The 16,072-nt window shown below is 45.8% G+C and overlaps 1 protein-coding gene across 3 annotated transcripts in view; it reads left to right on the top strand.

The window, feature by feature from the left end:
• Nucleotides 1-16,072, top strand: part of Pde8b (phosphodiesterase 8B) — a 189,356-nt gene that overhangs the window by 151,798 nt on the left and 21,486 nt on the right. For all 3 annotated transcript variants that reach the window (XM_090331732.1, XM_090331731.1, XM_090331733.1), the window contains exons 11-12: nt 14,241-14,283; nt 15,959-16,036. In XM_090331732.1, coding sequence (XP_090187858.1) covers nt 14,241-14,283; nt 15,959-16,036 — 121 coding nt within the window. The remainder of the gene's footprint in view (nt 1-14,240; nt 14,284-15,958; nt 16,037-16,072) is intronic.

Genomic DNA, 16,072 nt, shown 5'->3' with positions numbered 1-16,072 from the left:
CATGTCTATCAAACACCTGCTCAGTGCTGGTACCAGAGACACACAGTGTGGGTTCCAGAAACCATGGGAGCCAAAGACAGGTTTAAATGGGCTAATCATCACGCAGCACTAGAGAAGAGCAAACTGAGGCTAGAGAAGGCTGGGACGGGCAGACAACAGTGGGGCCCAGCCTGAAGTGGCTGCTTGGTGAACAGCCATTGGAGTATGGCCAGGCTCTTGGAGGTTGCTGTCACCCAGTGGCTGACTGGACCAGTTCTCAGAGGGAACCTGTGGCCTGCAGAGCCTAGAAGGTTTTCTGTCTGGCTCTTGGCAAAAGGTTGCCAACCTATTTCTGGATGATTATATTCTTTCTTGAATTTCTCCCTTCCCTAGGCCAATAATAGCCCTCCTCCCACAGCCTTCTCCATGGTCCTGTGCATGTTCGCTCAGCCCCTGATAGGCTACCATGCTGAGATGGGAGGACTGGAGAAATTTTTGTCTTTCTATGAGGTCAACACCAAATCCAAGTATGTGGAAGTTCAGGGATCTGCAGCAATGGTTAGAGTGGTTGTTGTGAGGGGAAGAAGAGGCACCCAGGACCCCAGGATCACACCAGCTTCTCCAAGCTGACCCAGAGGCTAGTGTAGGGAAAGGCAGCCAGTCAGGGCGGGGGGGGGGCAGGTTACATGGTGGGCTCCTCATTACCACCTATTCAATGTCCACTCTCAGCATCAAGCATCATTCTCTGTGCTTACTGCCGCTTCTGCATTGCTCATGACAATATGGGGAGCACAGCAGTCTCAGAGCCAGTGTGCCAGAGGCTGGCTTGCGCCCCTGGGAGAGAGTGAGGGAAGCTAGCAGTCAGGAGGACGGGGTGGCAGTGACAGTGCCTGAGAGACGTTCTGGTAACCTCCTCTTATAAATGGTAAGTCCATGCTGAGAACAGGAGACCAGTCTGACTCAACACTCCACTGGGCTTTGCGGAGCTGGAGAGTGGGACCCTGCCTTGGGAAGTTCTTGGCCTCCCTTCGTGGCAGGAAGGTTGTTTGCACTCTGAGAAATTGAAAGGGCATGACCTCTGAATGGAGAGCCGCTATAAATTTTTTGCCAGTCCTGGGCTTGAGCCCAGGGCCTGAGCACTGTCGTTGACTTTCTCAAGGCTAGAGCTCTACCACTTGAGCCTCACCATCACTTCCGGCTTTTTTCTATGTATATAGTACCGAGGAATCGAACCTGGGTCTTCGTGAACGCTAGGCAAGCACTCTACCACTAGGCCAAACTCCCAGCCGGAGAACAGCTGTTTAACTTAAGTAAATCGGGCTTCATAGAAAACCTGATTTGCCATGGCATAGGCAACTCATTTGAGAGCCTCAGGGATAGAAATAGAGGTTCAGTCAGGCCAGTTTACAATGGTAAAACCTTATCGTGAATTACAACTCTATGGGGTGTTTGCATAGTTAGCTCTTTAATCTTCAAATTCTGTCAGTTAGCAAAAAATAGAACTCCAGTATCAATGCATAGACCTGAGCCAGTCAGAGTGTGTAAAATAAGATAGAAAGGTAATGAAGGAGCAGAAAGGAGCAGTGAGTACTGGTTCTCACTATTGTAATGGCTTTCTGTGAAGAGGGAATGTCCACACCTGAAGGCAAAGCAGAGGAGCGTTCTAAAGAATCGTGACAGGTTCGACGTGAGTGAGGGAACATTACTTACCAGAATGGACCTAGACTTGGTAGCCGTAGTGGACAGTGAGCTCCCCCAATGGTCAGGAATCCCTGGTAGTGCCAGTACTCCATAAGCAAATCTGAGCAATTCACCAGAATTTGAACTACATCAGGGGTTCCTAAAGTGTTGTTCTCTGGAGCAGCAGCAGCAACATCCCTGGGAATTCGTTCTATTTGAAAAAAAAAACACACCCTCAGAATCAGAAACTCTGACGGAGGCCCTGTTTTAACTTGCACTCCAACATGCCAGAGTTTGCGAGCTTCTGACCAGGATGAAAGGCTTCAAGACTTAGATGATACAAATTCTGATTATTAATCCAGGAACATGGTCTGCTTTGGTTTGAAAATAGGAAAATTATTTTGTGTGTCCTTCCAACTTCCCAGGTGTTCCCCTACCAAATTAAGACTGTATAGGAATAATACATGTTTCATATTCTTTAAGGCACAAACCAAGTGTGATATTTTAAAATAATATTGGAGGAATAGCAAAACTTACCTAAACTATGATGCTAGTTGCCTCTGAAAGTGGCTGTGTGTCTGTATATGTAGTTTGTTTGAAATATATACATTTATATATAATGTACTATATATATATATATTTAGTTTGTCCCACTTTAGCTATTTGGTGATTAATTGGAGATGAGTCTCATGGACTTTTCTGGGCTGGCTTTGAACTGCTATGCTATAATCTCAGCCTCCTGAGTAGCTAGGATTATAAGTGTGAGCCATCAACACCCAGCTAGAAATATATTTTAAGTCGTCATTGATGGATCACCATGAGGCAAAATGTATTCACTCGAAGTAAATGTCCTGAAATGTTTGTTGATATATTTGGTAAAGCCGCTAAGTAAACAAAATGATCCAAATTGTCCCAGTTAGATTTGGTTCATATCTTCTGGTAAATATGAAGCTATCTAAAGGAAGCCAAGTTTTTCTCTTGAGAAGCTACATTTTGAACTGCCAACTTCTGAGCACACAAGAATGGGATACTTGATGTATGTCAAGACCATGGGAGGCTCTGAAGGTACAAGACATGAGAGCTTACAGCAGGGACCAGGTCCCAGTGGCAGAACTGAGTGCAGGGAGATGGTTTCATAGATGGCGGTGGCCACTAAAACTGATCATGAGGCCCAAATGTCTGCAGGTAAACTGAGGACCTGCACCGCCCACGTGTAGGTATACAGAAGTGTTCCTTGCCTGCTAGAGAAGCTCAGCCCCTCGTGGGCAGCAGCTCAGTATGCCGGCCACCCTGTCTGCACTACAATGGGCTTTCTTTCTATCCCCCCATGTCCCTCTGTCAGGTCACAAAATGTTCACAAGGCACTTGGCCAGTGGTGGAAGGAAACACAGTTTCCTTCTGTGTGAAACCATTAGTGCTCCTCACCGGTCATCCTTGCTCCGTGAGAAGCAGGCGGCCCCTGTCAGGTGAGCCCAAATACCAGAGCCTAAACATAGGGATAATTAGTTGACTCAGGAAATTTAAGATAGATTGGGTGATGAAGGGCAAACAGACATAGCTGTACTAGTTCACTGAAGTTAAGATTACACAGGTGGACGCTTGATTCTAGTGATAAAGCACTAGCTATGAGCAAGAAAGCCAAACAAAAGTGTAAGGTCCTGAATTCACGCCTCACTGCTGGCACAAAAATTAATGCCACAAGTTTATCTCTGATGCGTTCAAGACAGTAACACTGGAAGAGGTAATAGTGTGCTGCCAGTTGGAAAGTAGGATCTGTGCCTTGAAATTTAACTTAAATTTCAAATTTTGTACTTTTATATGATTGGTATCATTTGAACTGTTGCATTCTGGAGATATGTACTAATAGAGCCCAAGATATTTTATATTACCTAAGCAAGACCCAAATTTAACTAATTTTTATGTCACTTGTGGGTGTTAGTCCTCTCATGGGAGAGGGAACCCCAGTTCTTTCTCCAGAGCAATAGCTGGTGGCCAATTCTCCAGAAGGAACGTTTTCACTTCACAGTAAGAAGACTGCTGAGGTTCTGGCATGTGGTTCACCCCAAGCTCAGCACTGGTTGACCGGTTCCATGAGCAGCAGTGGCTCAGCACTCTGGCTTAGTGGATGAGGCCAAAGTCACTCTGTCTCTCCCCACATCTGCTCTTGCTATCTTATCTTCCCTTGCTTGGCTTCATGGTCTCTGTTATGGCTTCTCCACTTAGCTCTGCCATTTTGGTGGATAAGCCGCTCCAGATCAGGTGTCAAGGAATGGCAAGGATGTGTTAGCATAAAGTGTTATTTACACAAGTACAAGTAAGTAGTGCACATCTGACCCATCTTGACTGTATGTCAGTAAAATTTATCATCTTCATAGCTGTAGGTATCTATGCATATTTGAGCCAGCCAGAAGTTAAACTTTGCCTACACACTATTGTCATCCGGTCCCTGTGCTCCTTCTGAAGCCTCCTCACCACCCAGGAACCTTCTGCCACCCATGGCGAGGGGACATTCCTGTCCATGCCCCTCTTTCCTTGCCACTTCATTGTTTCCTAAACACACCAGGCTTGCTGTAGCTCTGCCAGATCTGCTGCTCCATCTTGCTTCCCCTTGTCCTCCTAAGGTATCACTCACCTGCCCAGGACAGTGTTTCCCCCATGATTCCCTCAGCCATTTCTCACCCCTGCAGGGTAGATTTAGCACTTACACACTCTTACTGGCCTGAGAATCACATCACCAAGGGCAGGAAACAATGTCTTGGCCTCTGCACTGCCACCTGATTTTTCAGTCAGGGTAATCCAGGGGCTTCTGTTTTCACGTCCTGGGGAAACCTGTTTCCCCAGTGGTATCTTGACACCTCCTATTCCTTACTCCACCCATTCTTGTCACACAGTCCTTCTCCAGATGATGAAACAGGCTCTGAGAGGGGGAGAAATCTGTCCAGGCATCATGTAGGGATCGTGAGGCAGGGCAGGATTCAACCCCAGGAGTTATTAGCAGCGTGGCTATGAAAGAGACACAATGCATGTTTGCAGTCTTCTTAGAGGGTCATCTCCTTTACTTGAAAAGCCAGGAGACTTCACAAGAGGAGGTGCTAATGGAAGTGGATTTGGGGTGGTGGTTGTAATCAGCCCTGGTTGGGAGATGAGGCCCCTGAAGAAGCTAAAAGGTAGGTAAAGTCAGAGAGGAGAGGGTGACACGGCCTGGCTGAACCCCTGAGGTGCTGAGGGGCTGGAGGTACTGGAGCTGTAAGTGCACCTGGAGTGCAGCCTAGATTCCTCACATGCCTTGCACCTCTCTGTCCCCTTTTCTCAGGGCTTGGCATGCACAGCCAACACTGCTAGCCCTGTACATGTGATGTGCAGCAAGGCGGTGGGACAGACAATGAGAGAGTAAGATAGGTGACAGCAGGCCCCAAGCCTGGCCCATCACTGCTTGTGAGGTCATCAGAGCAGCTCACCTGAGGACCAAGTGCTACTGGGCACACAGTCATGTCTGTCAGCATTGTCTGCTACTGGTGGTGTTTCAGAATCCATGCCCCATCATACCTCAGCACTGTGCAGCCCACGAAAACCTAAATCCCAGCCATGGTGGCTCCTGCTCCTCTGCTTAGAGAGAACCATGTTCATCACCAGGATCAGTGCAGGCTGGGAAGCTTCCCTATGCAGTGCCAATAGCAGATCATTTTAAAAACAAAATTCCACCAAGTGTGGCCTCCTCCAATGCCACTAATAGAAAAGCGAGGACAGGGAGGGTTTTGGAGTGCTCCTCATTAAACCTCCTCTGCTGCATTTTAGGAGAATCTGACACTCTGGTTTCCTGGAGTCTAAGTTTCAGAGCTGGGATTCAGAGCCCTGTTCCAGAAGCCTGGAGAAAGCGGTGTATGAACAAAACCTTCCTGGCCAGAATCCTGATGTAAAGAGTAGGTTCAATGAGGAAGCAGTAATGGTGGTAAGAAACATGGTATCTGTTGGAGTGTAGAAATGTGTCAGGAAGAGTGCCCACACCTGCCGTGGCTGGCCACATCTGCTGCGCTGTCAGGGCTAGCGTAGCACCACTGGCCCTGTGTTCAGTGACAAAGAAGGTGGAAAGGCTAGCAGAGAAGCTCACAATCTTGGCTGCACATAGCAATTACCTGGAAAATTAGAAAGAAAGGAAACAGGCCCACAGCACAGGAGAGCTCTGAGAGAATGGGCCTAGAGTATAGGCTGGACACAGGAGTTCCTGAGAGGCTTCCTCAAGCATTCTGATGTATGCCAAGGAGAAGCTGCCAGACTGACAGCAAAGCCTCTGTAGGGGTGGGACTGTGTGTGTGCGTGTGTGTGTGTGTGTGTGTGTGTGTGTGTGTGTGTGTGTGTGTTTAAAAGTACACTTTGGCTGGGCATGGTGGCTCATTTCTATAATCCTAGCTACTTTAGGAGGCTGAGATCTGAGTATCACAGTTCAAAGCCAGCCCAAGCAGGAAAGTCCATAAGACTCTTTATCTCCAATTAACCACCAGAATACCAGAAGTGGCATTGTGGCTCCAGTGGTAGGGTGGTAGCCTTGAGCTGAAGAGCTCAGGGATAGTACCCAGGCCCAGAGTTCAAGCCCCACGACTGACAAAAACAAAACAAAACAAAAAAAGTTTGTTTTTTATTAGATACATTTTTTTATGTGTTAAAAAGTTTCCTGCTGTGACTGGGAGTTTGTCCTAGTGGTAGATTGCTTGCCTAGCATACACAAAGACCTTGGTACCACATACATAGAAAAAGCTGGAGTGATGCTTTGGCTCAAGTAGTAGAGCACTACCCTTGAGAAAGCCCAAGGACAGGGCTCAGGACCTGAGTTCAAGCTCCAGGACTGGCATTAAAAAAAGTTTTCTAGGGGCCGGGAGTTTGGCCTAGTGGTAGAGTGCTTGCCTAGCATGCATGAAGATCTGGGTTCAATTCCTCGGTACCATATACACAGGAAAAAGCCAGAAGTGGTACTGTAGCTCAAGTGGTAGAGCTCGAACCTTGAGAAAGCCCAAGGACAGTGCTCAGGCCTTGAGTTCAAGGGCCAGGACTGGCAAATTAAAAAAAAAAAAAAGCTTTCTACTACTTTGGAGGAGGCACAAGATGAGGTAGAAGGCCGATGGAAGGATGCCGCTATCTGATTCTTGCAGCGAGGACAGACACTACTGATCTGCCAGGGGACAGGGATCAGGCCTTTGTCATCTTATATCTCCTTTCTGCACCCTGGCATGAGAGTATCTGCGGGGGTGATGGTTCACATCCAGGGAGGGCAGAGCTATAGGGTTGGAAGCCCAAGGTACCAGGAATGATCCTTGGAAGCTAGGAGCTCTGTGTGCTCCAAGGGATGATGGGAACCATGAGGGGACCCGCAGTAGGCAGAAAGGGCCTGAGGATGGGACCTCAGCCGCCTTCCCAGCTGCCTCCCCCTCCTTAGCAGAACCTGCCCACAGACGAGCAGAGGGGTGATGTTGTAGGCGGTTGATTTCTCTCTAGCCATGGCTCTGGGCATCGCTTTCTCCAGGACCTGACCCACACTTTCCTTGTTAATCACAGTGAGATTTGGGACACAGGGCAGCAGTGCTTCACTCCTCCATCTACCTGCCACGCCTGTTACCTGACTCAGCTGTCAAGTGTGTTCTGTTCTGTTTATTTCTCTTCCTCATTAATGTTGCATGTTGTGAGATCTGGCAGGAGAAGTAACCGTGTGGATGGGATTTATTTGATCTTCTGTTTCATTTAAATCTGAAAAATTTCTCCCAGTATTCTTTAGGCTGTGAGAAGTGTGTTTTGAAAATCATCTTCAATAAATCATCAGCCTTGTGATCCTTTAAGTCTCTCTCCCTGTCACTGCTGGGCCCCCACATGACAGATTGGCTGCCCTGTTTGCTGCAGATGCAGCAGAAGATGCTCCATAGTGTGGCACGGGCTGGGGAGCTGCACTATTGGCTTGTTTGTGTTGCTGCGTAAATATGAGAGTGTATTTGCAGGAACTGAGACAGCCACAGGGTCTCTGGCTAAAACAACCATTAGAAACACCATCATATGTGCAGTCAGTTGTAGACAGAACTGTTATGAGCTACATGGTCGTTATCTCCACATTGTGCTGTGAGCAGCACTGTGCGGGTAAAGGGGTTGAAGGGGTGCTGTGGCCTCGTGGGGAGTCGGGGGCTATGGGATAGGCCTGAGCCCTTGGGAGAAGCTGTCCTGGAGGGTGAGTTGTGCAGACTCAGGCCTCAGAGAAAATCACCAACCCACTGTCATGCCATGGCAGTGGCTTTGCCACCTCCGAGAACACATGTCCTTTGCCTAGGGATCACCAAGCAGGGCCAGCCTCCAGGCCCCAAGAGCAGTACTAAGAATGTTATTCATAAATGTTATTCATAAACGCCCAAAGAAGAGAGAAGGTTAAAACATTGTTTTCCCAAGGAAACACAAAGCAAGTGTCATGCTATAAAAAGGAAGGGGGAAAGTCTAATTCTGTTCATAATCATAATTTTGTTCACAAAGCATTGTGATTAGGGCCTAGGTTCTGCTCTCAAATGTAGGGAAGCAGCTACCAGGGTCAGAGACCAGTGGTGTCTTGTGGAGAGAGCTGAACCTCTTGGACCTCCACTGGCTGAAGTCATGTGAGGCCCACAGCAGACTATCCAGCTTCCCTGGACCATAATCTTGACCTTGATTCTGGCCCCTAAGTATATGAAGCTATAGAGATGGGATGAGTCAGAGAGGAAACACTTTGCAGTCAGCCCACTAGTGGCTCGTGTCCAGTCACCTCTCCTGTTGTGACTGTTAGCTCCATTCACTAGCCGAGGCCAGTGAGGCCAACTGAAGTTAGTGATCTCAGGTCTTTGGTGCTGTCTTTTCTTTTCCTTAAGGCTAGCACTCCACCACTTGAGCCACAGCTCCACTGGCTTTTTTAGTGGTTAATTGGAGATAAAAATGTTACAGACTTTCTTGAGTTGGGAGGCTTTGAACCGTGAGCCTCAGATCAGAGCCTGCAGAGTAGCTAGGAGTACAGGCATGAGCCATTGGCACCTGGCTACCAGCCTGTAATTTAATCCAAGGAGTAGTTATTGGGCCTTTGTAGCAAGGGTGGTTAGATGTAGTCTCTACCCTCAAGCAATTTACTGCTTATTATGGACCAAAATGGATGCTCTATCATGAAGCCATTCATCCATTCCTTGTTTGTTGGGCATGTACTATGTGCTAAGCCATGTTCCAAGCATGGGCATATGACAACTAAAGAGATAGAAGTCCATTCTTAAGGAGCTTAGTTCAAAAATGCCCAAAGATTGCATCTCTGAAGGGTGGGAAGCCGTTGAGTTCAAAGGTAAGTTGTGGGCATTCTCAGACTTTACAGTCATAGCCTCAAACTGTACACTTCAAGCCATTGGCTGTTTGGAATCTAGCACCAGTCTCTAGTTCTGAGCTGCCAGTCAAAGAGATGGTGCTATCAGCAAAGACATCTTAGGAGATGCCTGCACAGGGCATGGGGTGGCACTTTATAACCTTCATAACCCTTGTAAGCAATTTAACTATAAATTATTCCCAATACATCCATGCTGCTAGTTATGCTTCTCTGAACAGCCCTGATTAATACAGCTACAGGACACTGTTCGCCTGTGAGGAAGGAAGACTCCCGGATCTCCTAAGTGCTACAGGTTTATCAGCTAGAGATAAAGGTACCAAAAGCTGGTGGGGATGTGGCTTAGTGGTAGAACATTTGCATTCTATCCACATCAGTACAAAGAACCAAAAGAACCAAAGCTGATTATTTGTCTACCTTGCCAGTGTTTCTCAAACTGTAACATGTAATCCAATCATTTGGCAATTGTGTGAAAGTGAAGATTCTGAGTCCACAGATCTGGAGAGGCTGTCAGTCAGCTTTAATGAGCTCCCACGTGTCCTCAGAGCCTCTGTATACCAGCCCACCTCCAGCAGGAAGGCAGCCCACATTTCTGTGGCCTTGCCTTGCCCAGGCTCTTAGAGACCTGAGCACATCAGTAACTCTCACAGCAGCTCGTAGCACTGAGCAGAGAGAAATCTCTTCACAGAAGCCTCCAGGTGATGGATTCATGCTTACATTTAAGACCCCCTTATCCATTTCCATATTGGAAAACTCATTCAAAGCCAGGCGAGGAAGCAAAGTGGTTCTTACATTACTGGTACCACAATGTCAGCAAAGGAGAAATGGTACAAGGAGAAAAGCTCTTGAAGGCCGAAGGCTAGCTTGCTTGAAGTATTTGGGATGAGATAAAGATACAAAATGACTCACACTGAGCGCCACCCTTGAAGGCTTCTGCAGGTGAAGGTGGGGTAGAGAGCCAGTGACATCAGCCCTAGGTGGGGTGGGGTAGGATGTTTGGGTGAAGGACATAGTGGCATCTGGACTTGGAGATCTGGCACCACACAAGAGAGGAGGGCCTCCCCTTTTCCCCACAGAATATTTACCAGAGGAGGATGTCAGATGTTCAGGAAATGTATGGACACAGAACTAGGAAGGCAGCTTGGGGTTTCTTATTTTAATGTTGTGTAATCTTAAAAAAAATATGCGCACTTTCATCTATACCAAACCAGTGCACTTTGATATAAATAACATATTTAATTACCATAAAGATAAAAGGAGAGAGACGCTTTGGTGCAGTCCGTAAGATTCATAAAGTTCACCAAAGTGGGGAGGTCACCCCCAGATATCATGATCTGCATTGATTCAACCTCTCTTCAGTCTTGGTGTTGCAGAACTTTGGAAAACAGGCTGAGTATGTGGAAGGCAAATGGCTCTTTGTCTGTCTGTGACGTCAGGCATTATGCAAACCATTGTTGAGGACAGGATCCCGGGCTGTCTCATGAGCTGTTTTGTTCCCAGGCCTGGAGCAATGGGATCTGAGTTTTGAGAAATTATATCTTTCAAATAGATTTTGAAAACATAGACAAAAATATTTGATCTATGCATTAGATCCTTTTGCTTTTCAAGAAAATGCTCATCAAAGTATTTCAGTAAAGAAAACTGATGAAAGGTGTCTGCATTATATCACTGACACTGTCATTTTCATTCCATGTAAATTAAGGGAGGAATTCCAGAGACTACGTTTCTGCTGTCAGATTTCAGCATGAAAGGAGTCACATCCTGGAAAGCCAGCTGAGCACAAAAGTCTGTAAGACTCCATCTCCAATTAGGCAGCAAAACACTGGGCTGGACGTAAGACTCAAGTAGTAGAGCACCATCTTTGAGCAAGAAACCTAAGTGAGTTTGAAGCCCTGAGTTCAATTCCCTGTGAAAGCCAAAGAGAAAGAGAAAGGAGGAGAAAGACTGCAAAAAAAGAGGAAGCATATGACAGAAGGATGGGACCTCAAGCATTTGTGAAGAGTTTAGTACCAGGACAACAAAATTTGTAGCAATCTATGACATCTTAATTAACTAAAGTTTTTAAATTATTCTTCTCACCCCTCTCCACCACCAACAAGAATAAACTGTATTGCTTCCAATGGCTGGTTCGGAAATGGCAGCTTTGTGTTGGTCAGAAACTTGACCCAGCATCACAGCAGAATTCATGTTATAGAAGTGCTAGACAGTATCATCATTCCCAGTCATTTCTGCTCTTGCAAATTTCACAAGGGGAAAACAACGCACTCAGAGAGAGTGGCCTAGGGACAGTAAATTCTAATCCCTTTGTATCCATGTTACAATACTTGTATGTATGTGTGTGAGCATGCCCAGATGCATGAGTGTTTAATGTTGGGGATTAAACTAAGGGCTCCATGCTTTCTAGACAAGCACTTTATCACTTGAGTGACATTTCTAGCCCTTATACTTTTATGTTGTTTTCTAGATTTTCCATTTAGGCTAGGCTATCTTTTGGGTTTTTTTTTTTGTTTTTTTGTTTTTTTGTTTTTGCCAGTCTTGGGCTTAAGCTCAGGGCCTGAGCACTGAGTTCTCAAGGCTAGAACTCTACCACTTGAGCCTCAGCACCACTTCTGGCTTTTTCTAAGTATGTGATACCAAGGAATCGAACCTGGGTCTTCGTGCATGCTAGGCAAGCACTCTACCACTAGACCAAACTCCTGGCCCAAGGCTAGGCTATCTTTGAACTATGATTCTCCTACTTATAGCACTGAAGTAGCTGAAATTACTGGAGAGAGGGAAACCATTACAATTGGTGTTTCTCTCTCTCTCTCTCTCTCTCTCTCTCTCTCTCTCTCTCTCTCTCTCTCTCTCTCTCTCTTCCTTCCTCTTCTTCTCCCTCCATCTCTGTCCTTCCCTCTCTCTGCTCAGGCTGCCTTTGCACAGAAACCCTCCTATCTCTGTAATCAAGTAGCTAAGATTAAAGGTGTGTAACACCATGCCTGCTGACAAAACCTTTTGAAGAGAGAAAGTCCCTTCTTCCAAATAGCAGGGAAAATGCCTTCCTGCACAAATGCAAGAAGTACTTCTTTGACTTCAGCTTAAAAACTCAGTTCCTAGGATGTCCCTTCTGAAGCCTCTCTGTAGAAAGCAGTGTGTCAAGGAGCAGCAGGCTTTAGACGTAGGACTGTGGCTTGGGCTCTGTGCGATAGCTGTGTGGCACTTACTTTCTCCCTTCCAGAGCATAATCATGACATCCTGGTGATTGCAAATGGAGAGCTCTTCATACTTGGAGACTTGTAAAAGATGGTCTTTATCACAATCTTCATTCTCCAGAATCTCCCCAGCTGCCCACCCCGGAGAACACGGAAGCACTGGATCACTGTTTACATTCTCTTGACTAAGTGTTATGTGGGAAACAATTTGGAATACTTCATACTGAATTATAAGTGACTGGTGGGTTTAGATTTCAGGAACAAATTTTTCTTCTAAGAGACTGGTCATGTGAGTTAATCTTTGATTGTAAATGGAATAGTCAGGAAAGGTTCACAGATGATAAAAAACCTAGTGCTTCTAGGATGGGATGGAAGAAATGCCTTCCCATGATGCACAGCCCTGGGGCATCTCTACTCCAGGAGATAAGATTTGCAAAACAGATTCGCAACTGCAGTTCTTCTATGGTTGGCAATGGACACAGAGCCCACCAGAGACTACTGTGCCAGCATGGCGACTGCATGTTCAGCTCAGAAATACCAAAGCCAACATTGCTTTGTGGAAAAGGACGGTCCCCAAACACCCTGGCAGACGGACTGTACCTCTAGTCCCCAGTCCTCTGCACCCCCTCTTGTTCCTGTTAGTGGCTAGGGTATGCTCCCACGCCCCGGGCATGGCTGGGCCGTGCCTCTGCTGGGTTCGACTCTATCTAGTTGAATGTGCCTCCTCTCCAGACAGAATGCAAAGCCCACGGGTTGGCCCACGGTTCTGTGGGGATTTTTTTTGGTGTGATAAGGGGATTCGGGGTTATAAAACTTTTGATTCAGAGAGCAAAACTAAACATTTACTTCTGAGCTAGAGCTGATGAGAAAGGGAAACAAGACAAGAGTTTTATTCATTTGTATAGTATTGAAAATTGACACCAAGCCTAGTAGATTTGTCACAAGTGGTCTTTATGCCTGAAGAAAAATGTGAAATAATTATTCACAGATGTATACAGACCCCATAATCCTGGTGTAACTGGGCCAACAGCCGTCAGTGACATGATGTCCACAGTAGCTCACAAGTGGGTTACATGGTTGTCCCACTGTCACGTGGAATATCCCAGAGCAGAAGAGCTCACAGCCACTGCGGTTTAACACTTCGCTTTTCTCTGATGAGTTTAAAATGGTATAAGGAAGCAGGGATGTCTTCTTTGTAGATCTTGCCTAAATTATATGAATCTCCCCACTTCCGGTCCCCCCACCTCTGTAGTCCAGGCTGGTGGAAACAGTTCATGGAATGGCTGCTGAGGTGAGTGATCTGAGCCGGTGATGGGAGCAGTGGCTGAGCAGAGAAGCTGTGATAATGCGGGAGATGGGACACTGCTTCTCAGGGCCTTGGGTTCTAAACTCAAGAAATGCAGATGGACCAAGAAAGTATACTTATAAGTCCTAGTGTTAATGACTTCATTTATCATTCATTGATAGTTACTGGGCATGGGCACAAAGCCATTAGCACAAAACAAATCTGATAATGAGAAAGAAGTAGGTGCAAAATGGCAATGTGAAGAAACACTTCAGAACTGACTGACTAATGAAGCAGCATTTGGAGACTTCAGTGCTAGGAAGATTAGATTTCAATTCAAGTTACTTTACATTACAGGAAAAAATCATGGAATATGTCTGAAACCAATAGGATATGTAGGAACCTTATTTAAAAAAAAATAAGAGTAAGCTGAGTTTTAGCCTTTTTCTTTGTTGCCACAGACTGGCACAAGAAGCTAGCTGATGGGGGACAGATAGACAGCATGGAAGGGTGTCCCTCAGCCCTCGGCCCCCAGGGCCTTTTTGCTCATATACTCCCAGGTACTCCCAAGTGCAAATGTGTGTATCCTTGCCACATGGTGTGTGTCTCATTGCCCATACTGTCTGTGCAGCCTCTTGCTTCCTGCAAGTCTTCAGATATTTTTGGCTCAATTGTTTGAGGAAGACAGCAAATCCATATTTAAAATCTCTTTCTCTTATTTTATCAAACTTCGGAACAACTTTAGATCCACAGGATTCATCGTGATTCTGGAGACAACTCCCAGACAGGTGAGAATCGTTCATCTTCTCTGTGTAGAAGGCTTTATGAGTTCAAGTCTACCAGTTGCTCTAAAGGTGATGAGGTGACATTTGCTACCCAGGATTGGGGAGTGCTAAATGCTAATGTTAGGAGAAGCAGGAAGCAGCTAAAAAGTCCTTGATTCTTCGTTGGCAGCAACCTTCTCTACTCAACACCTCCCCCACCCTGGTTTCCTTTTATTTGCACAGAGAGGCCCAACATTTTAGGTAGATGCTAGTGGGATAGGACATAGGAGAGAATATGGTGTTGACTGAACCTTAACCAATCCTCCATTGCCTTTTGGTAGTTGGCAGCTGCCTTCAGAACTGGGAAATGTGGCAGGGAGGCAGGTGCAGAAAGTCCCCAGCTTTTACCTCATTGTTTCAGACCTGTGGCAACACTACCTGACCTTGTATCCCTCATCCACCAAAGGAAGGATGACTTTTACATGTAGAAAGGCCGGGAATTATCAGACCACTTGAGGATATTTGAATTTTGGCAATCAGCTCTGGAGCTGGTTTTCTCACCATCTATGATGCATTAAGCAATTCTTTATACTAGATTATTATAATTTTATTATCTCCATCATTAATTGTACAAAGGAGTTTCATTTCAACATGTTAATTTGTGAGTACAGTGCATCTTGATCAATGTCACCCTTCCATCGTTCTCCCTCATCTCTCCCAATCCCTCCCATTCTCTCAGTTTCCCTAGTTTCATTTTCATATATCTCCACATTGGATAAAATGACTGCATTCTCCCGCCCTTCCTCTCCATGTGTCTACACTCCTTCCCCCCATCCCACCAACCTCAAGTGTGTCCTCTCAGCACAGCAGTAACTGTCTCAATGATTTTTTTTTCCTCCTCAGAAAATAAAGTCAAGCATAAAAGGTTAGCTGTTAGAAATATAAAACTAGGAAGTGGCACTGCAGCTCAGGTGGTAGAGGATTAGCCTTGAACACAAAGAGGTTCAGAGACAGCACCAAGAACCTGAGTTCAAGCCCCAGGACTGGCAAAAAAGAAAGAAGAAAATGAAGGAAGGAAGGAAGGAAGGAAGGAAGGAAGGAAGGAAGGAAGGAAGGAAGGAAGGAAGGCAGGCAGGCAGGCAGGCAGGCAAGCAACAAGCGAAATATAAAACTAGTTCTCTTCTCTTTCTGTGATCAACTGTACTTACACATCATTTGCTGAAATTTATCCTTAGAATCCCTGAAAGACTGTCTAGATGTCTGACTTTCCAAAAGTACCCCGAACTAGTCTGCATTTATTTCCCAAATAATATAAAATAAGTATGGATTTCACAAGGATTTTATTTCCTTAAATAACTCCAGAGGAGTCTTTCCCTCTTTGCCTTCCAGCTGAATAGAGTCCTGCAAGTCAAGGTGATCCCTCTGAAAAGTTCCCCTAAGTTTCAGCTAATTTTTAAAACAATATTCCACTTCTGGAATTATATAATCTTTGATCCTCTCCATTTACATGATACAATGAAGCAGCAGACAGAAAAGACATTAGTTTATGACTCACCTGACTAGCCATTCATGTACTTTGGTGACTTGATAAGAGAGTTAATTTCTCAAAATGGTTTTTCTGGTGCTTGTTTTCTTGGGAAATGAGTGATGGTGACTACAGCTACATAATCCCCTTTCCATGTCTGTTGTGCCATCACAGAGCCTCATTCATTCAGGTTCAAGAGCCGCAGGAAAGAGTCCATTGACGTCAAGTCCATATCGTCTCGAAGCAGCGATGGTGAGCAGCTTCTTGTGTTTTGATGGGCAAAGTGGA

This window comes from Megascapheus bottae, chromosome 4, assembly GCF_031878675.1.
Source record: "Megascapheus bottae isolate mThoBot1 chromosome 4, mThoBot2.hap1, whole genome shotgun sequence".
Lineage (NCBI taxonomy): Eukaryota > Metazoa > Chordata > Mammalia > Rodentia > Geomyidae > Megascapheus > Megascapheus bottae.
Note: the sequence above shows the minus strand (reverse complement) of the source record. Positions and strands in the feature narration are given on the sequence as shown.